This window comes from Heterocephalus glaber, unplaced genomic scaffold, assembly GCF_053883595.1.
Source record: "Heterocephalus glaber isolate CG9 unplaced genomic scaffold, H.glaber_assembly_v1.0 deba00001497, whole genome shotgun sequence".
Classification (NCBI taxonomy): domain Eukaryota; kingdom Metazoa; phylum Chordata; class Mammalia; order Rodentia; family Bathyergidae; genus Heterocephalus; species Heterocephalus glaber.
This window is the reverse complement of record NW_028258320.1, coordinates 61,842,712-61,863,795: the sequence shown is the minus strand read 5'-3', so window position 1 is coordinate 61,863,795 and position 21,084 is coordinate 61,842,712. Positions and strand designations below refer to the sequence as shown.

The 21,084-nt window shown below is 43.0% G+C and overlaps 2 protein-coding genes across 4 annotated transcripts in view; one reads left to right on the top strand and one right to left on the bottom strand.

Moving 5' to 3' along the window:
* Positions 1-1,592, bottom strand: part of CUNH10orf88 (chromosome unknown C10orf88 homolog) — a 22,848-nt gene extending 21,256 nt beyond the window's left edge. The window contains exons 1-2 of one of the 2 annotated variants that reach the window (XM_004838773.4): positions 1,410-1,592; positions 14-217 (exon numbers count right to left, since the gene is read on the bottom strand). In XM_004838773.4, the coding sequence (XP_004838830.1) occupies positions 14-217; positions 1,410-1,573 (368 nt within the window). In that variant the 5' untranslated portion in view covers positions 1,574-1,592. Of the gene's footprint in view, positions 1-13; positions 218-422; positions 625-1,409 lie in introns of those variants that run through there. The other variant, XM_087185191.1, reaches the window with a different exon arrangement.
* Pstk (phosphoseryl-tRNA kinase) lies at positions 1,548-20,913 on the top strand. Of its 2 annotated transcripts, XM_013069980.3 has the most exons (8): positions 1,548-1,721; positions 11,292-11,750; positions 13,669-13,960; positions 14,191-14,389; positions 17,328-17,403; positions 18,093-18,186; positions 20,288-20,339; positions 20,677-20,913. In XM_013069980.3, exons 2-8 carry the CDS (start codon positions 11,535-11,537, stop codon positions 20,678-20,680), a joined length of 933 nt encoding a protein of 310 aa, XP_012925434.1. In that variant the 5' UTR covers positions 1,548-1,721; positions 11,292-11,534; the 3' UTR covers positions 20,681-20,913. The 2 variants fall into 2 exon arrangements, with proteins under 2 accessions (XP_012925434.1, XP_012925433.1); XM_013069979.3 differs by lacking the exon at positions 20,288-20,339.
* The last annotated feature ends 171 nt before the right edge of the window (positions 20,914-21,084 follow it).

Sequence of the window (21,084 nt, the reverse complement as noted above, 5' to 3'; positions counted from 1 at the left end):
ACAAGCCACACACCTGCCATCCAGAATGGTGCAAACGCTACTGCCCCTACTGGTTCCACAGTATTCCTCTCCTACATATACTTCCATATTTCTTGCTGAACTTAAAAGGCCAACAGAATCGATTTCTTCTTCTCCCTTAGGGTCACATCTCAGGTAGAGGAAACAGGGGTTTCCTCCTCGGGGTCTTGGGCTGCTCTTCAAGCTCACCAGATCCTGGCTGAGAAAAAAGTTGATAAAAACATTACAAAGTGTGTTTTTCTGAAGAGTGCTCCAAGCCCACTTACTTCTGTCGCACTTCTGTCGGGAGCAATGCTACATAATTTTAGGGAAAAATCATTTGATTAGCCTAGTTCTATTGCCTACAGCCCAGCTATGGAATTTGGAGACATAACTCCATTTTGGCCTCCGGTCAAAACCGATACCTCAATGATCCGGTGATGCTGTGATTCTTCAGGACAAGAAACATCCTGGGAGCTGAAAACATCCTGGGAGGAACAAACATCTAATCAGTTCCTCATTGCTCTTGGACTGTTACCATCTTGTTTACGCGGATGTACTGAACTCTATGCAAGTCATTTGTTACATTTGTTTCTCCTGATATACTGAGTACTGAATAAAAGGTGCGGTAAGCTGAGGGCTTTTGTCTTTGCCGCCCAGAGCAGCACTGATCAGACCCAAAGCTCAGCTTCTTCTCAGTCTCATTTTTCTACCTTTCCTGTAATTCGCGGTGTACTGCCGTGGCTCGCAGGAGACTAGGACTTACTGCAGACGTTCTTTCTAGTAACGTCCCCTTTCTCTGTTTCCTACACACTTCCACTTGCTCTTCGACCAAGCACCTTCTCAAACACCCATAGACCCTCAATGCAGAATCCACAAGGAATGGGGGCGTCATCCGCTGGGGCATTGCCCTCTATTTTCCTTTGATCATGGGCAATCTACTCAATCCTCTGACTCTTGAGTTAACTAAATGCATTCATTGGGCCTCCATTGTGTGCACAGAATAGACAAAAGTGCCTGCCAGAGTTAAGTAGACGCAGTTCTCTACCGTTGGTGGGTGTGTGCGTGTGTTTAAGCCCGTTCTGGTAGACAGCAGGGCTTTGCTCATTTTGGGGAGCGTGGTCCTGCTGGATTCCGACTGACAGGAGACCTGGCGGGCTGTCCCGAGGGGCACAGGGAGACGCTGCTGTCTGCGTTTCCAGGTCCCCTCCCGGCCCCACGCCCCGCAGTCTGGCCCACTTCCCTCCCCGGCCCGGTCCTTGAGCCCGGCCCTGTCTGCACCTCGCAGCCTCCGCTCCGTTCGTGGTCCCGGCCCGGACCTTGTCCTCTCGCGGCCCCGGCCCCCCTCGCTCCTCCCCAGGAGCCTGGCTGTCAGCGAGCTCAGCACTCCAGTCCCCGCCGGCCCGGCTCACCCTGGGGCAGGCGGCGCCAGAAGCTCCTCCCACTCGAAATTCTGGGCGCCGGGCCCAGTCTGGGTGAGAAGGAGGCTCTGGGTCAGCGCCCCGTTCGCTGCATCCCACGAAGAGGCCAGCGTCGGGCGGCGGGTCAATCCCGCGTCCCCAGTCTGGGTCTCCATTCCGCCGCCTCCAGCCCACGCCAGGACCGGAACCGCTCTTGCATGTCTTGTGTTTCCGTCCGTGCAGCGTGGAATTGACGCAAAGCGACTTCCGGCTCGTCCAGCTGCACGCCGAGATCCACGGCTTTACTGTCCAGAGCCCCGCAAGGCAAGACACGCATGCGCCTGCCATCAGGCTTTAGGAAGGGCTTTCAAATTATGCGGGCTAACCGAACGAGGGCGGAGCTCGTACCCTGACCGCGTCCCCGACTTTCCAAACTCTGAGCAGGCGCAGTTTGGGGAGTTGTCTGTGGAGGACTAGGAAGTGGCGCGTAGGGCGTTTGCTTGGCTCTTGGGTTGGGCGGATCGGATGAAGAGCAGACGTGGTCGGGTAGCTATCCTGTAGGTCCTGGTGACCTTCGGAGTGGACGCCAGGGCCTTTCCCTCCTCCAGTCTGGGGCGCGCCAGGAGTATTAGGGGCGGCGAGAGTAGGGCACGGGCCATGATTCAGGTTTTCATTGCTACCCATTGTAACAGTAGAGCGTAGTGGAGGTGGAGGTGGGGAGTTGGGGTCCGGTGGACGTCGCCGGGCCTCGTAAAGCTGCGACAGCCTTTGGCCACAGCCCTCTCGACCTGGCCCAATTTATAGAAAAGTGGACTGTTAGAGTCTCAGAGTTGTGTTTAGGTGGTATAATCTCTAGAAAATGAAGTTTTACTCCTCTGATATTGCCTCAGAACTTTATTCATCATTCAGTGCAAATTATGTTTGAATTTTCTTTTTGCTTAAATTTTCATTTGAGTTCGTGTACATGCCGTCTGGCAAACAAAAGGTGGAAAAAAAGTGACTGAATGTATTTTTCTCTAGTCACTGGATTTGAAGTGAATTCACATCAGACTGAGAAAAACCAAAGGTCTAATTATGTACAGTTTCCAAAGATTTTTAATTGTAAAGGTCCTAGTTTGCAAATCTTTTTTTTTTTTTTTTTTTGGTACCAGGGATCGAACTTGGGACCTTGCACTTGCGAGGCAGGTGTCAGAACCACTGAGTTAAATCCCTGGTCCTTGCAAATCATTTTTAATACACCAGACTCATTCTAAATTGTCATCGTCATTATTTCTGTTCTTTATTTCCTGGTTTCTCTGGTAGTAAGTTAACTTTGACTCACATTAATATATGTGGACAGTCCAAAGGAAAGTAGGCTTTACATGAGCAAGATCAGTATTAACATTTATAAGGCTGATAGATAAGGAATCAGAAAATTAGAGATTCCTATGGTCTCCCCTTCTTTCAATCCCTTACAACCAGTAAGTCACTAGCCACCACCCATACACACACATACACACATTGTACTGGGGATTGAACCCAGGGCTTTTGCACTGAAGTACATCCCCATCCCCTTTTTTCATTTTGATACAGGGTGTATTAAGTCTTTAAATTGCCCCGGCTGTGCTGGAACTCGGAATCCTCCTACTTCAGCCTCTTAGAGTGCTGTGGTTACAGGCCTACACCACTATGCTCAGCTCTGCGTTTTCTTAAAAACTCCTGTCTTTTTTCATCTCTGCTTATGTTTTGTTTTGTTTTGTTTTGTTTTGTTTTTGGTACTGGGGATTCAACTCGGGTCCTTGTGCAACAGCAGGCAACAAAACCACTGAGCTAAATCCCCAGCCCTCTGCTTATGTTTTGAAGCACTCGCTTCATCAACAGTTCCAGGTGTTTCTGTATTAATCATTAACCTGTCTTCTCATCACCTACATATCAGATTCTGCTGCATTGCCCTTTGTCCCTTCTGGTGATTGATCCTGCTAACTGAATCCTTTACTCCTTAAGATAGCATGCAAAGTCCTTTGTACTCTGACCCTACTCTGCCTGCCTCCCAGTCTTCTCTACCTGGACTGCTATTTCTGTTTTTTCATTCACAAGCTTCCACTCTGCTACAGAATTGAACTAATCCCTCTGTAATACACTGCACTTTTTTAGGCACTATAAATCTCTTGCAGTGTCAGATTTTGCCAGTTTATGTATTTGTGTTCCCTACTAAAGTCCCGCTTGCTGAGATTAGGCATTACCTTGTGCCAGTAGAATTGTTCATTATGGAGTTAATAAACTGATGAGAGTTAGCTTGTAGCTTTATCATCAGTTTAAGAGTACAAAAAGGCAAAACTAGTAAATTCAATTTTAGGCTTTTCTCAAAGCCTTTATGATTATGATTCAGAGCTGATCACAGTCTTAATACTATAAACCAGACATGGTAGTCCATGCCTATAATCCAAGCACTTGGGAGGCTGAGGTAGGAAGATGGCTGTGCCCAGGCCAGCCTAAACTGGACTTTTTGTTTTTGAATAGGTTCTCACTATGCAGTTCAGGCTGGCCTTGAACTCACTATGTAGCCCTGGCTGGCCTCAAACTCCAAGCAACCCTCCTGTCTCAGCCTCCTGAGTGCTGGGATTACAGGCATGAGCCACCATGCCCAGCTGCCTACCTATTTTAAACAGTTCAGTTTATTGATATGTAATAGCTCAATATGCCCTGTAGAAGCATATTTCAATCTGTTTTCAGCTGGGTATGGTGACACATGCCTGTAATCCCAACTACTTGGAAGGCTGGGATGGGTACATTACTTGAGCTCGCAAGTTCAAGAGCAGTCCTGTCTCAAAATCTTTTAGAATATGAGCCAGTACATATGTGAAAGATACATTTTAGAAGAAAGTGACAGGGTATTAATTTTCTTGCACAACAGTGCAACAATTTAGACCATCTCAATTTTATTTATTTTTTTGTTTTTCTTTTTTAGACCATCTTAATTTTAAATTGAGTTATTATATATGTCCTGTCTTTTACATAGGATTATACTTCCCAGCAAGGTAGTTATAGGAATTTAATTTCCCGGCTAGGACCACCTGAATTTTACTTCCTCCCCTCCTTTCCTTTTCCAATCCTTGCAGGTCCCATAGTGGTCAGGAATTCTTTCTCACCCTGCCTTAATACTGAGCCTGCAACTGAGGGTGGGGGGGGAGATTGACCTCTCTGTTCTTTCCCCTACCTTCGTTATTAGCCACTCTTCACTTCTACCACATTTATAACCTCTCATCTGGTTACCAATATTGTTGAACTGTGTACAATTTTTTGTACAGCCTTTCTGAGAAAATGTAGTAATACTATAGAGTTGACATTTAAGATTTTCACTTGTGTGATACTTTCTTGTCCTAAAATTATAATGCAGTAAAAGGTTAACTCAGGAAAGCCTGGGAGTGGCAAAGCTGCCTCTTCACAGTTCCTGGCAGATAACCTCTGAATATTCTTCCAAGTAAATGTATCTTTGTATAAATCTAGCTAGTTTGTATCTTCAGTATGCTTTATGGTGAAGAACCATGCTGGAACCATGCAGTATCAGTTTGACCTCTGGAGGGGCTGAAGACAATAAAGTCAGCACAGGTGTTCTGTGCCTGTCAGTGACCCCACAATAAACCTTGGACAACACGACTCCATTGAGCTTCCCTGATTGGCAATAGTGTGTACATGTTGTCATACATCATTACTGGGAGAATTAGTGTTGTTCATACATCTTCACTGGGATAGGACCTAGGTTTGCATGTGAGAGAAAATTGGTTGTGGGACGTCTCCATTGACAGTGGGAATGCTTTTTGGCTCATTTATTGCTCTCTCTAATTACTGGCAGTGCTTCCAAAGACCAGGTCAGTCTAAATATGGACTCTAATACCCAACCAGGCAATAAATATTTGAGTCCTTTCCCTTCACAAAGTTCCCCAACATGCTGTACTCAGCTTTTTTCTTTGAAGCATTTAAGGTGGGTGTAAAGGGAGAGGAGGGCAAAAGAGCACAGAGAGGCAGAGCCACCCAATGCCAGTAAGCAGGCTTTCTTTGTTTATATTTCAAGCAGTTGCCCATAATCCTAAATACTTGGGATTACAAAATCAAAATTTGGTAGGTTTAGGCTTACCAAATCAGTTTGTACATTTTTGCCCAAAGTTCTGTATCTCCTTTGCTGTCCTCATTTACTTGAGCTTTGGCCACTTTATCGTTCAACAGCTACAGCCACATTGCCTATCAGCTGGGGCGGTATGACTTGCCTCCCCAGTGTCCTACACGAAGGAGAAATAAACAAGGTACCACTCAGACAGCTTCTTTCGTTCTTGCCCTTCACCACTCAGCCTGTAAAGATTTTAATAGGCAGGATACTAGGGGACCCTTACACCCACTCGCACCAACCACTTAGATAAGAGATTCCCAGGGAACCTCCTCATAGCCCCTAACTTGGATGGTAGAGACCTTTTGTCTTTCCCCTTCCAGAAAACAACTGCGTTGCATTTGCATGACCATTATACAAACTGGTATGAGCAAAACTACATACGCATTTATCTTTTGACTTTGTAATTCTGTGTCAGTCAGCTATTCATTACTATAACAAAATACCTGAAAAGAGCAACTTAAAAGAGGAAAGATTTATTTCCTAGTTCAGAAGTTTCATTTCGTGGCCAACAACCTCCATTGCTTTAGGGCCGTGGCAAGGCTAAAACATGGTGAAGGGCATGGTTGAAGAAAGCTGCTCACCTCATGGCAACCAGAGTGGTGGGAGGAGTTAGGAGGAAGAGAGAGACAGAGACTGATATCAGGCCTCTTTCTCCTGTTATCCTCTTCCTCCTGGGCCTCTACTCTATTGGATGGTGTTGCTCACATTCAGAGTATGTCTTCCCAGTTTGCTGTCCCACCTGCTAGTTGTCTCACAGACACACTCAGAAGTGAAGTATACTGTGCTAATTTCCTAGGTGATTCTCTAATCAAATTGACGAGATTAGCTGTGACATCCTTTTTAAAAGAATTTCCCCCTAAAGATACACTTCAAATAATACAAGGATTATTCATATCATATCCCTGCTCAGCTCTTCCTGGAGGCATGTTAATTACTTAAGGAGTATCTGTACCAGGTTTATTTGCCCTAAATTTACCCACCCTGTCTCATCCCCCTTGAAGACTGAACACACCAAAAATAACCAAAATAATTTTTAGGGTTTTCAGGGACATCCAGTTGCCATCTTTACAAGGTCTACTTCCCAACCCCCTGGAGTGATGCCTAGAAGACTTCAGTCATTGCCCTACACCTGTAGTCGCCTCAGATTCTCAGAAAAGCAGAACTTTGATGGTACCCTCTCCTCTCTGCACCCTCCAAACAAGAGCATTTATCTCCTGACGGGAATTGAATTGCCCCTTCAAGATGATGGCTCTCAGTACTACCTGGAAGAACCAGTCCTGAGATAATGATCTATCAGACTACAATCTGACCAGGATTACCTATGATGCCAGTTATGCAACACCTCCCAATAGCTATGCAAACCTCCACCTTTTATTCCCCTTTTTATAAAACCCCAAAGCTTCTATAGGCCCTAAGAAGACAGATCTTGAAATTCTTTATTTGTCCCTTCGTAGCCATGCTGATTAATGCTACTTCCCTGCCTTTCACTGCTGCTTGTCTCCTTGATTGGCATTATGAGTCTACTGCCAATGTTAGGCAAAAAGTTAGACATTAGCAGGTCTGAAGACAGGCACCTGGACACTACTTAAGAAGCAAAGATGTAATCTTTCCCCCTCTTTTCCTTTGCTTTTAAAATCATTAGCTATAAGTAAAATCCACACAACCATTTTGTTACCATGGAATGGGCAAATATAGTCCAAGCTTGTTATGGCTTGGGTCTAGAGTTCCCCCCCTGCAAGCCTCATGCAGTCATAGGTAGGGAATTTTCAGAGGTGGCTGGAGTATGTGACCCTGGGACCAATTCATGGTCCAATGTTAGGTTCAAGGGTGCTGGGATCAAGGGTATGAGTGCTACCCACCCTAAATAGCCCAGATAAGATAGAAGGGATAGAAAGCACTGTGGTTTTCCCTTGCTTGCTCTGCTACCTACTGCCCACCATGAGCTGTTTTCTCCTCTGCCATGCCACCTGCCTTGGAGCCAGCCGACTATGAACTGAAAACTCTACAAACTGTGAGCTAAATAAACCTGTCCTCCTTTAATTTTGGGTATCAGATATTTTGTCTTAGCAATAAGAAAAAGTAACTAAGACAGAATTTGGTACCAGAGGAGTGGGGTCATTTCTGTGACTGAGCCCATAAAAAATGAGCATTTACTAATGCCAAAGACAGGAATGTCATCTTAGATGAAGAACACATACCCCATCTCTGGGTCAAATGAGCCATCAAAATTTTGCCTGTCCAGGAGAACACACATGAAAATGATGTCCCCACTTAAGAGTTCTGGGCAACAGTCTCCCAGGTACACGAAATTGAACCTGAGAACCTGTGGGAAGAACTGACTTGTAGGTGAGACAAGAAGGAGCTCTTTCCTAAAATACAACATTTAAGGGACCAAAACACATTCAGTTTAAGGGAGAATCCCCCACCTCCTGGTGCTCTCTCTCTCACCCCTCCTAGGCCTGGTTCTCATCATGTGTAGGGGAGGGAAACATTTTTGCTAATGTGTAAGTTATAATTGCTGGACAGTGGGTACAAGTTTTCACCTGTGAGTTTCATGTATGTTACACATACAGAAACATAAAAATTTTGAAGTAGATTTTGAGTAACAGCCTTGTCTTGCTCTAGGGCCTAGGTGATTAGGTAGACAGCAAAATATTTTGGGTACTTCTTTACCCTAGGACCCAAGGCAAGATTTTTCTGAGCCATTACTCATCTCTATCTCTGGAAGTGGTCTCTTTTTGCAGGCTGAGAGGTGCTCCAATCACTTTCAATTTGCCCATTGATCCCCCCTCCTTTCAAAGAATTGGAAAGCAGTTGTTTGGGTCTCTTGACTATTGGTTTAGTTTTGCTAACAATGCTTCCTTCTTTAAACATGACTGTTGTAGCTAGAATTAACTGTAGCCTGTGCTTTTAGAAATGCAGGCTAGTCTGACCTGACCTATCTTCTGGTCACTGTCCAGATAACAGCCACCTGCTCTAGAGCAGGTCACCTCAGGGGATGCCTTGGGGGCACATAGAAACCAAGTAGGGATTAAAAGGGATGCCTACTTTCACCTAGTTGTTTCAGATGGGAAGACTATTCTTAAGCATTGAAAATTATTCGACTCTCACATATTGAGAAAGAGCTATTTAATATTTTTCTGCACCTGCACATAGCCTGCCTACCTCCTAGAGGTAAAATGCAGAGGGAAGTATTGATTATGATATTATTTCACAACTAGAATTGCACTCTAAAAGAGAGAGAGAGAATGGTCAGGATTACCTTATGTTCAAACTTCCCTTACATTGAGAGATAATACTTACTTTTGTTCAAAATGTAAATAAATGAAGCCACAGGAAAACCAGATGCCTTTGGCCCTTAAGGCACAATCAAGTGCATCTATTATCACTGAGCCTGAGGTTCCCCTCCCTTGCCCTTTGGACCCTAAGGATGAGGTTTCTAAGGCACCCTTAAAGCCTCATCCACTATCACTAAGCCTAAGTATTCCCCTCACTTACCCTTCGGACTTTAAGGGTAAGGCTTCCAAGCCAAATTTAATTGATGTCTCTATAGGCTATACCCGTCCTTATCTGATTTTGTTCAAGCTCCTCAAGGTCAGTGTCCCTTACGGGAGGTAAATGGAAAATTTAGCATACCTGTGCCCATGTATCCTTTTCTCTCAGTGATCTCAAACAGATCAAACAAGATCTGAGAAGGTTTTCAGACGACCCTGAAAAGTACATTGAGGTCTTTAGGGGACTTACTCAGATCTATAAACTAGGCTAAAAAGTTATAATGTTACTCTTAAACATTGACTTCTAATGAGAGACAAGGAGCGTTACAAGGTCACATTAATTTTGAAAGGCCAGAAGATAAGCAGCCAGGGGAATAGCCAGTTCCTAGCAGAGCCCAAACAGTCCCTACACAAGCTCCCTACAGGCCTACCAACCAGATGGGAGAGTGGAATAGAAGACATCTTCAGACATGTATTCTTAAATGTCTAAAATAGATGAAAACTAAACCTTTCAATGATTTAAAATTGTCAGCTATTCAAGAGAAAGATGAAAACCCCTCTGGCTTCTTAGATTGTTTACAAGAGACACTGATAAAACATACATCCCTGGCTCCTGATTTAATAGAAAGACAGATTATTCTTCAAAACAAGTTTATTACACAGTCAGCTTCAGATATTTTTTTTAAAAAGCTACAAAAGCTGGCTTTTGCTCCAGATGGCTCACTTGATGCTTTAGTGAGAATTGCCTCCTCAGTACTTCATCCCTATCTGGGCAAGAAGAGGCCAAGAAAAAGTGACTGCATTGGTTGTGGCTTTAAAAGAACTAGACTCTAGGGCCTGGGATTTAGCTCAGTGGTGCTGCCGCCTGTCTTGTAAGTACAAGGTCCTGAGTTCGATCCCCAGTACCAAAGAAAAGAAACAGATTCTAAGTCTGATTCTCGGGGCTCCAAGAAGAGCTCAACAACTAAACTCACCTGCTACCACTACAGAAAGCCAGGCCACCTTAGGAGGGATTGTGATAAGAACCATCACAACCAGAGGCAAGTGAATCATGGGAGCCCTATAGGTAAATGTGGTGTTAGAAAGTGTGACCTGGTCAAAAGAGGTAGGTCGCTGGTTGCATGATCTGGAAGGGTATATCATCCCTGGTGTCTCTCTCTTTCTCTTTCTTTCTCTTTCTCTCCCCCGTCCCCATGTCGAGGGCAGCTTTTGTCCCACCGATTCTTCCACCATGTGGCTCCTGCCTAGAACCAACCAACTATGGCCCGAAACTTCTAAACTGTAAGCAAAAACAAGCTCTTTTTGGGTTTATTTTGTTGTTTTTTTTGGGACAGGCTCTCTCTATGTAGTTCAGGCTTGTCTTGAACTACATAGCCCAGACTGGCTTTGAACTCCCAAGATCCTCCTGCCTCAGCCTCCTGAGCGCTGGGATTACAGGGGTATGCCACCACGACCACTGTAATATCTGTTCTTTTAATTTGTTGGTGTCAGGTATTATATTTCAGCTATGAGAAAGTGACTAAGGTAGCTTTAGAGGATGAAGGATAAATGTGAACAGTAAATTAAGCAGAGCGAACTTATAATGGACCAATAATGATAAAACATCATGAAATGAAGAGTAAGTTTAACTCAATAATCTTCATTTTCAAGCCAAAAGAAAAAAAAAAGAGATATTGTACGTGTATGTGCTTTGTAATCACAAATTATATCAGGTTTGGCAGTGGGTTATTGGTTGTACTTTGCCCAGTACACACTGATTCTATCTTCACGTGTTCGCCACATTTTGAACACACCTTTTATGAATAAGAAGTAATCATCTCCTAAAAATATGGTGAGAAGTAGAATCTGAATTCGTTTTTCACACTCCCAAACAAAAACTTGCTTTTCTCCATGTCTTAGTATTGCATTTTTAACATGAAAATGTCTACCATTCTCTCACGCAGGTAGTGGAGCTAAGGTCGTTCTCCCTTATACCCTGTTACTGTCTTTGCTGCCCACCGTAGGGCGTGTTAATGAATATTTGCTTTGCCCGTGCACCATTCACAACCGGAGCAGAGCGCGGTCCTCCTTTCGTCCTTTTTTTCCCATTTCCAGTAATTTACTTTTCAAAGCCTTCTGGAGGAAATCGCTTCTGGATTTCCCTGAGCAGGGGGACTTCATTGTAACAAAAAACGAGGGGCAGATCCTAATGGCTTGTGTTTGCGGCAGGGAGGATGATTCTATCTGAAGATTAACCCCAACTCTGGGATCTTTTAGGAATGTCCAGGAGAGAGGAAACGCAGAGCCGCGAACTCCCCACCAACCCTGGTTGGTAGTCCTGGCCGCAGAGGCAGCTGGCGCCTACACTGCAGGTGACTCTGGAAAGCAGCCTGGACTTTAAACCTCGTCTATTCCTCCGCGTGGCGGTAGGGGGCGCAGCAGGACGGCGCGGGGCACTGCGCGTGCGCGCTGAGTGGCTGGCGTTCGGAAGACTCGGCTCCCCGGGACAGCAGAGACAGCATGAATCCCGCCGAGGACGCCAAAGGCACCGACGCCGAGAGGCCGCGGAAGCTGGGACTCTGCCTCCTCTGCGGCTTACCCGGTGCAGGAAAGTCGACTTTCGCGCGAGTCCTAGGCCACTGGCTGCGGCAGGAGCGGGGCTGGGCCGTAGGAGTCCTGTCCTACGACGACCTGCTGCCCGACGAGTTCCTGGACAGTGCGGGCGAGCAGCCGCCGGTCAGCGCCGGGAGGGCGGGCTGGAGGCGCGGGCGCGGCGGCGCAGCTCCGCGTGCGCACCGAGGTGTGCTGTGTTGTTTGTAGCGAGGACCGTGTGTGCACTAGGCAGCATCTCCTGTGGGAGAGGAGCCCTGACAGGCGAGGAGAGGCAGGAATTCGAGGACCCTTGAGCAGGATTGGCACTGGAAGGAGGGAAAGAAAGCACCCAAGAAATATATCACAGAATAGTTAAAATACAGCCGTTTTAGAATGATGCATTGTGGAGGTTTATGTGTACGTTTATGTATTGCATAGTTTATACTTTGGAAGTTTGGTATTTTGGTTTACCTTGAAAGTTTGGCATTTTGAGACCGGATCTCGGTATATTGCCCAGCCTGGCATTGAACTGGCTTCAAACAGTCCTCCTGCCTCAGCTTCCTGAGTAGCTGGAATTACAAGCGCCTGTGCGCCCTACACTGCAGTCTTAAGGAAGGGCTAAATTCTAAATTCATTGTGGGCCTGGGATTTAGCTCAGTGGTGCCGCCGCCTGCCTGGCAAGCGCAAGGTCCTGAGTTCAATCCTCGGTACCAATAAATAAATTCAGTGTGCAAAGTGGAAATATTTCCTAGTCAGATGTACAGTTCATAGCCCTCTGGGAAGTTTCTCCTTAGGCAAAAGAAGGAATCTCCAAAAGATTTTAACATCGCCAGTTTAATTGAACTTTATATCATTGGGGAAACCCTCTTTAAGAAAAAATATAAATAACAGAATTGCTAGTGGCTCTCCTAGAAAGAAAGAGGCCGTCTAGGGGGCTGGGGATTTAGCTCAGTGGTTATGCCGCCTGCCTTGCAAGTACCTGAGTTCGATCCTGGGTACTGCCCCCCCCCCAAAAAAAGAAAAGAAAGAGGCCTTCTAAGTGAAGGGTCTGTCTTTATCTTCTAAGGCTTATCTTCGTTCCTCTCAGGGCAAATCTGCATTGGAAGCTGTTGTTGATAAGGATCCTTGTATTTGTTAGCTTTTCCCTCACTTTATTACTATTATTTTTCTACTCTTCTTGTACAGTTAGAGCCCATGGGACTCATTTGGTCACCATGATTAGAAAAATCTGCAGTGGGTTTAGTGATATACTTCAGCGTGGTGTCATCCCATTGATGTGGTAAGGCCTGGCCAGCCAAGAGAGGGACCTTGCTCTCCTGCCCTCCTGTTTCCCTCTAGCCTTGACTTCAGAATATCAGCACTCTCCACAGCCCTTGACTGACATCAGATTATGTCAAGCTGTCTGTATTCTTCCCCTCAATCGTTCTTTCTTCTCCAGCCTCCCACCAGCCCAGTGGATAGCCTGAGGTCTCTTCATTTTAACCCCGGCACCATTCAGCTGACCATCTTGGTGTCCACAGCCTTTGTCATTTCAAGGGGAAATCAGCATGGTTATATTTTAGCCAGACTATTTTAATTTTCAGGATATTGATTTTGGTTCCCTGGATGGTAACAGCTTTTCATTCTCTCGTTTGTACTCATTGGTTTGATACACATTTCTAGAGCACCTGTTAGATGCCACACTCTTGGCTGGAGGCTGGTTATACAGTAGACCAATGGTCTAGCAGAGATAGAGAAACAGATGCCTGACAATACAAGCCCTGCTGGAGTGGAGACCTGGTTTGTACAGAATGGGGTGCTGGGATAGGCAAGGGAGGGGCTCTGTTAAGTCAGAGGCCTCACACAGCGCTAGCAGCATGGTTTTCTAGGCAGAGGGAGCAGTATATACAAAGGCAGAGCCGTGAGAAACAAGGTGTCTGTAGAGAATTCCAAATGGTTTGGGAGTGTAAACTGAAATTTCCACATGGGGAAGAGTGGCAATGAGACTACATGACCACCCTACTGAAAAAAATAATATAAATTACTATTATTATATAAATTGCAATTCTTCTGTCTTTTATAGACATCCCAGTGGAAAATGTTTCGACAGGAACTGTTGAAGTACCTGGAATGCTTCTTGATGGCTCTCATTAATGGATGTCAGATGTCTGCCCCGTCCAACAAGACTGAAGCCATGTGGGAAGATTTTATAACCTGCCTAAAGGATCAAGATCTGATCATTTCTGCAGCACTTGAGGCCCAGCCTTTTTACCTCTTAGCAAAAACTGCTGTTTCTCGACCTTTAGTTTTGGTTTTAGATGACAACTTTTATTATCAAAGTATGAGATACGAGGTCTACCAACTGGCTCGGAAATGTAATTAAAACATTTTTTTCTTACACATGGGAATATTTATTCATACATCAAAATGTACGTTCAGTGAGAATTTAATTGCATTGGGGGTTATAAGGATTTAACTTTAAAACTAGGTTTTCAGTATTGCAAATGGAGTTTTTCTTGCTTCAGTTGGGATCTGTCTAGTATATATTTATTTCACAGTTTGGAAAGCTAGAAGACCACTAATTTGGTGATTTTAAACTTTTCAGATTCGTTAGGCTTCTGCCAGCTCTTTTTAGACTGCCCTCTTGAGACCTGTTTGCAGAGGAATGGCCAGAGACCACAGGCGGTGCCTACTGAGATCATCCGCCTGATGGGAAGAAAGATAGAAAGGCCCAACCCTGAGAAAAATGCTTGGGAACACAACAGCCTTATAATTGGGAGTCCAGCGCATTCATCAGAGGCCAAGTATTCTATTCAAGCCCACCCTTCCCTGGTGCTCCCCCGGGCTCCATCTAAATAAATTCTTTACCCATACTGGCTTGATCCTCACACGATCCTTGAGAGTTATTTGCGTGGAAGAAAAAACTGAAGTGAGAAAGTGTAGTTTGTCCAGAGTCTCTGAACTCGTGACAGCCAAGTTCCTAAGGCTACTCTTAACTGTTAAGATTATACTGTCTCCCAAAAACTGGAGAAGGGAACTTGTAGTAGAACACATCTTTGATACTCTTGTCAAAATAAGAGTAGTCCAAATATGTTGCCCAGTAGTTTTCTTATACAAAGAAGTCTGTGGGCTGGGAATGGAGCTCAATGGCAGAGCACCTGCTTGGCATCCACAAGGCCCTGGGTTTGACTCCTAGCACTGAAAAAGAAGAAGAAAAAAAAAAAAACAAGAAATTTTTTAAAGAATAGGAACTTGGGGCCGGGGATTTAGCTCAGTGATTTCGCTGCCTGCTGCGCAAATGCAAGGACCCGAGTTTGATCCCCAGTATCAAAACAAACAAACAAACAAAAGAATAGGAACTTGTACTGGATCCTAATTTGTCTCAGACCTTACTATTATTACTCTGTGTATATGAGAGGCATGTGGGTTCTCGTGTCTAATGCTATTTATGATAAGTCATAAGAATTTTAGAACAGTGCATTTTATTTATGATGGAAATGTTCTAGATTTGCACTGTCCAATATGATAACAGCTAGCCACATCTGACTATTGAGCACTTAAATGTATCTAATGTAACTGAATATCTGAATTTTTAGATTGATTTTAATTAGATTTAGCCTCACATGACTAGTACCTGTTACACTAGATAAGGCAGCTCTCAAGGTCCATTTAATATCTGTGGGGAATCAGGCTTTTTTTTTACAGTAATTTACTTTGTATTCCAGTCTGGTCATGAATTCACTACGTAGCCCAGGCTGGCCTTGAACTCATGACAATCCTCCTGCCTCACCCTCCTGCGTGCTGGGATCACACCAGGTTGCTGGGATCAGTAATTTTTAAAAGGCAAATTTTAAAACTCATTCCTCAAAATGTTTAGTTCCCAGGAAACAGCTCTTACACATTTGATAAAATTAATATACCCAAAACAAAAAATTGCATTTAGGTGACTGTGGTTTCTACAGTTTATGAAGCTACTGGTGAGGTTTCTAACTTTTATCATAATATCTTGAATTTTTTATTTTGTACCGGGGATTGAACTTGGGACCTTGAGCTTGCAAGGCAGGTGGTGGAACCACTGAGCTAAATCCCCAGCCCAATATCTTGAAATTTTGAGCAGGCACATAGCCAACTGATTGCTAATCTTTCTGGAATACTTAAAATTGTTTCCTGTGGAAGTTGAGTAGCTGGTCAAGGCAGTGGAATAGCTCGTGAGAGCACCACAGGGTTATCATCACTGCTTTGACACCTGTGAGACAGTCTTTGGTAGAAGCGTCTCTAGAATTACTGCCAGCTTTCACCATAATCTGCAGTTTTGGTCCTGGGTATTAAAAACCTGATTTACCTGTGCTCATCTCCAAATATTCAGAGGGCAGGTAACTGACGTGTACTGTGGAGTGTGGCAGCCCTGGATTGGAAGTTGAAAAATGACCTCATAAATATACCTTTTCTAGGCTCCATGAGTAATAATAGTAGCAAGAGCAATTGAGCACATCCTATTTATTGGGACTGTTCTGAACACTTTCTGTGTGTAGTCTCATTCAGCCTCACAATCACTCTTTAAGGGGATAATCACCATTTTATGGATGGGATGTGTAACATAAACCAGGTAGGAAGTGGCAGAGCCAAGATCGGGGCCCAGTGCAGTCTCACTGACTACAGAACCTTGGCTGTTCAATATGAGAAAGATAGCCTTGCAGTTGAGACCAACACAATGAGCTCCCTGACTTAGTTTTTCAGTTCTACTCCCTGTACTGAGTAAATTCAAACTCCTGACCATTAACTGTTATAATAACCTTGGTTAACTGCCCAGCTTCATATCCTATCACTCCCCCCACTACCACCTCCTTTGCTTTGTTTGGTGAGCACTAGAAGCTTGTTCTTGCCCCAAAGCCTTTGTATTTGCTGTCCCCACTCCCTTTCTCACATACTTATGCTGCTTGCCCTGCCGGACCATCTGAGTAGAGTGAAAATCATTATCACTTATTGTCTTCACTCACTCACTTATCACTGTCCAAAAGTATTTTGCTTATTTATCTGTCTTCACTATATTATCAGGCTTAGAGAGGTACTTTGCTATGCCCCCAGGTTAGTAACATAGCTGTACTATATATATATATATATATATATATATATATATATATTTTTTTTTTTTTTTTTTTTTTTTTTTTTTTTGTACCGGGAATCAAACTCAGGACCTTGAGCTTGCCAGGCAGGTGCTGTGCTGCTGAGCTAAATCCCCAGCCATGTATAATATTTTTGATACAAAATGCTCAATATGTATTTGTTAAATGAATGAATGAATTCTTACTCAATCTTCTATGGACTCTTGAAAAGTGAGGAATTTTGCTAATCCTTGTCCAGTAAGTAAGTAGAAACCAGAAAGTAAAGACGAGCTGGGTGTCGTGGCACCCACCTGTAATCCCAGCCCTTGGAAGCTGAGGCAGGATTGCCCCAAGTTTAAGGCCACTCTGGGCTACACAGTGAGTTCTTCTGGGACTAAAATAGAGTGTTAACCAATAGTCCTACATAAAATATGGGAAAGGAGAAAATTATTTTTCAAAGCTTATAATTTATGAGTTTTAGGAAATCAGTATTTTGTAATTGCGAGGTGGTTTAGATTTTTTTTGTTAAGGATCATAGGTTACAGCAATTTTACTTCTCTAGAATTCAAATTAGCATTAGGTTTTTTTTAGATATTTGATAATAAGGACTTACTGTATTTTAATTCCACTTTCTCTGTAGCCTGGAAGTGGCTGACTTATTGCTTACTGCTTTGGAAAATCCAGTAAAATATGTTGAGGACAATATAGAACAAAAGGTAAGTCTTCAATGTAGAACTGATATAAACAGGAAGGAACAGCTTTTCACAGGTAGATCTTTTTTGTGCTTTCAGTGAGTAAAACATCAGATGCTTTGTCAGCAGCATCTGACCAGTATTCACCTGGTGACATCTGAATTCAGCAGTGAACTGTTAGCAGCTTGTCAGTTGCCCAAACCCTCTTACTAAGTTTTTGGACATGATACAGCCTGTAGACATTATGCTGGTAGCTTAAAATGTACAGGATGGAGGCCAGAGATTTAGCTCAGTGGTTCTGCTGCCTGCCTTGCAAGCGCAAGGTCCCAAGTTCGATCCCTGGTACCAAACAAAACAAAACAAACAAAATGTACAGGATGGGAATATTTATACAGAAATAAGCAAACACTACAGGTAAGTTCTGGGGAGTCTTTTTTTGGATACTCAGTTATTAGACATTCATCATTATACCACTGCCTAGTGGGAACCCAGTTTACAACTGGATGTGATTCATCTGGACCTTTTCTGAGAGAAAAATAACAGAAAAGCCACTTTAACTTTTCTTTTTTTTTTCCTGTGGCGCTGGGGATTGAACCTAGGACTAGGCAAATGATCTACCACTGAGCTACATCCCAGCCCTTTCTCTTTTAGTCCCTTATACTTCAGTGTTTTCTTTTATAAAACTGTTCCAATAACAATGCTTTTTTACATAGGAAACGGACAGGATTATTTGTTCAGCTAACATTTTTCATAAGGCTGATCAGACACTCCGAAGAATTGTCTCTGAGACAATGAAGGAAGCAAAAGGTATGTTGGATAGTAATGTGCTGTTTACTTGATGTAATAATTGACTCTGTATTGCTGTTATTTCCTTGGCATTCATGGAGTTTATTAGCTGTCAAAGTTTACATCATGCTTTCAGTTTAAGTCTGCAATTTCATTACATGTCTGTGGAGAAACAAGTTTCACAAAACACTCTCACATGTTTCATGAACTCTACTGTTTTATTTGCTTTCATCTTAGAAAAACACTGGTTGCTACACACTAGTAAGTTATAATCCAAAATTCGTAACAGAGGACAGGAACAGAGATGGCAGGATAATTAGAAGAAAAGCAAAAATAGTTCCAGGTGTTCTTTCTGAGCCATTTACCTTTCTTCTGTCTTATACCCAAATCACTCTTGATTATTTCCTACTCATTTAAAGAATTTGGGGGGGCGTGCTAGTTGCTAAATATGCTTAATTGAAATAAAGAATTCAGTTCCTCTACCATTAATAAAGTGAAAAGAACCCACAGATAGGAAAAAATATTTGCAAATATAGTATCTCATAAGGACAGCCAGGTGTGGTAGCACATACCTATAATCCTAGCACTCTGGGAGGCTGAGGTAGGAGGATTGCCAAGTTCAAGCCCAAACTAGGTAACTTAGAAAAAGGTTTGGGGATACAGCTCAGTGCAAAGGCCCTGGGTTAATCCCCAGTATCATTCATTAGACAGACAGACAGACAGACAGACACACACACACACACACACCTTGGTTCACAAACTTAATTTTTTCCACGAAACCAAATTGGACGAGAACTGAATCATATTTCCCTGTAAGGTCGGTTCAGTGTTGACCTTATGGGGAAATGTGACTCAGTTCTCCTCCAATTTGCTTTAGGACCAGAATTGTGGAAAGAATTAAGTTTGTGAACCGAGGTACCACTGTACAAATCAAAACTGTCAGGATACCACTTCATAGCTACTAGAAAGGCTAGAAAAAGTCCAGGTGTTGAGGTTGTGGAAAATTAAGAACCTTTATACCCTATAAAAACTTAACGCAAATGTTTACAGCTGCATGGTACCATGTGCCTGTATTCCCAACAGTCTGGAAGGCTGAGGCAGGAAGATTGCCGAGTTTGAGCCCAGAGTAGACAATTTAAGAGATTTAGTGACTCTACCTCAAAAAACAGAAAAGGCAGGCTGAGTATGGTGGTACATGCCTGTAATCCCACCATTTGGGAGGCTGAGGCAGGAGGAGGCCAGCCTGGGCTACATAGTGAGTTCAAGGCCAAACCTGAACTACAAAGCGAGACCCTGTCTCAAAAAAAAAGAAAAAAAAAGAAAGAAAGAAAGAAAAAGAGAAGGCCTGAAAGGTATGAAAGCCCTGAGTTCAATCCCCAGTGCTGCCAAAAAAACAAAAATGAAAAACAAAAAACAGGGCCAGGGATTTAGCTCAGTGGTTTCGCCGCCTGCTGTGCAAGCGCAAGGACCCGAGTTCAATCCCAGGTACCAAAAAACCAAAAAAACAAAACCCAAAAAACGAAGTTTATAAAAGTAGTGTTTATAATAGTCCAAAGGTGAAAACAGCTGATAAATGGATAAACAAAATACAGTGTAACCGTATACAGAAATGGATTACTGTTATGGGATATAACATGGAGAATCTTGAAAATATGCAAAATGAAAGTCACAAAACACCACATACTGCATGACTCCTGTCATATAAAATGTCCAGAACAGGGAAATCTTGGGACAGAGTAGATTACTGGTTGCTGAGGGACTGAAAGTAGGGGTTAGAGTGGGTTTAGGAAGGTGACAGCTGAAGGGTACTAGTTTGTTTTCTGGACTATAAGAATATTCCAAAATTGACTGTAGTGATGGTTGCATGCATCTGTGGATATACTAAAAATTGCAGTACAGTTTAAGTAGATGGATTTATGGTAAGTGAATTATATATCAATAAAGCTGTCTAACAAAGCTTCAGATTCTCAGTAACACTGCCCATATGGCTAATGGCTGGTGTATCGAATGCAGCAGATACAGAACATTTCTGTTACTGTAGAAAGTTATATGGACAATTTCAAGGTATTCTCAGTTCAAAACCAAGTTTTCATTTTGTATTTTTGCTTTCTTGCCTTTCCAGGCAAAAGATACATTGTTGCCTTGGATCTTGTCAACAACAAAAAATCTTTTAGGTTTGTCTTTTTCTGCTCACATACTTCATAGCAAGTTAAATTCCTTGAACTGTTCAAAATGATTTTCCTGTATCACATTAATATGACCTTTTGTCTATAAATTATTCTAACTCATTACCATTTATAGAAGAATCTGACTGGTTTGACTGATGTAATCATGTTAATTTTCTGGGCCGGGGATGTAGCTCAGTGGTACCGTGCCTGCCTCGCAAGTGCAAGGTCCTGAGTTTGAAAAAAAGGTCCTGGTACTGAAAAAAAAAAATTAATTTTCTGATGTCATCAAGTAGCCCAGATTGATTTATAGAAATAATCTGAGAAAATTTTTTTAAAATTTTAGATGAACAAGTACTTCCTAACAACTTGAAGCTTCTAGCAGAAGAACTTAACAAGCTCAAAGCAGAAATTTTGGAAGACTTAAGGCAAGGAAAACTGTGCTTTCAACAAACCACTGGCATATCAGATGTCATTTCTTTTTTTTGTAATGAGAAAGATAATATTGTACAGAAATATTTTTCAAAGCAACACCAACATTAAAATATCTGATTACCAATAAAATATCTGATTTTGAAAAGCATTTGCAAACAAGTTTAAAGAATAATTTTGTGTTACAGGATGTTTCCTAGGACAATATGAATCCTCAAACACCATTTCTTTCAAAAAGAAAAGGGCCAGGGATCATTGCCTGCCTAGCAAGCTCAAGGCTGAGTTTGATTCCTGGTGCCAAAAAAAGGGAAAAAAAAAAAAA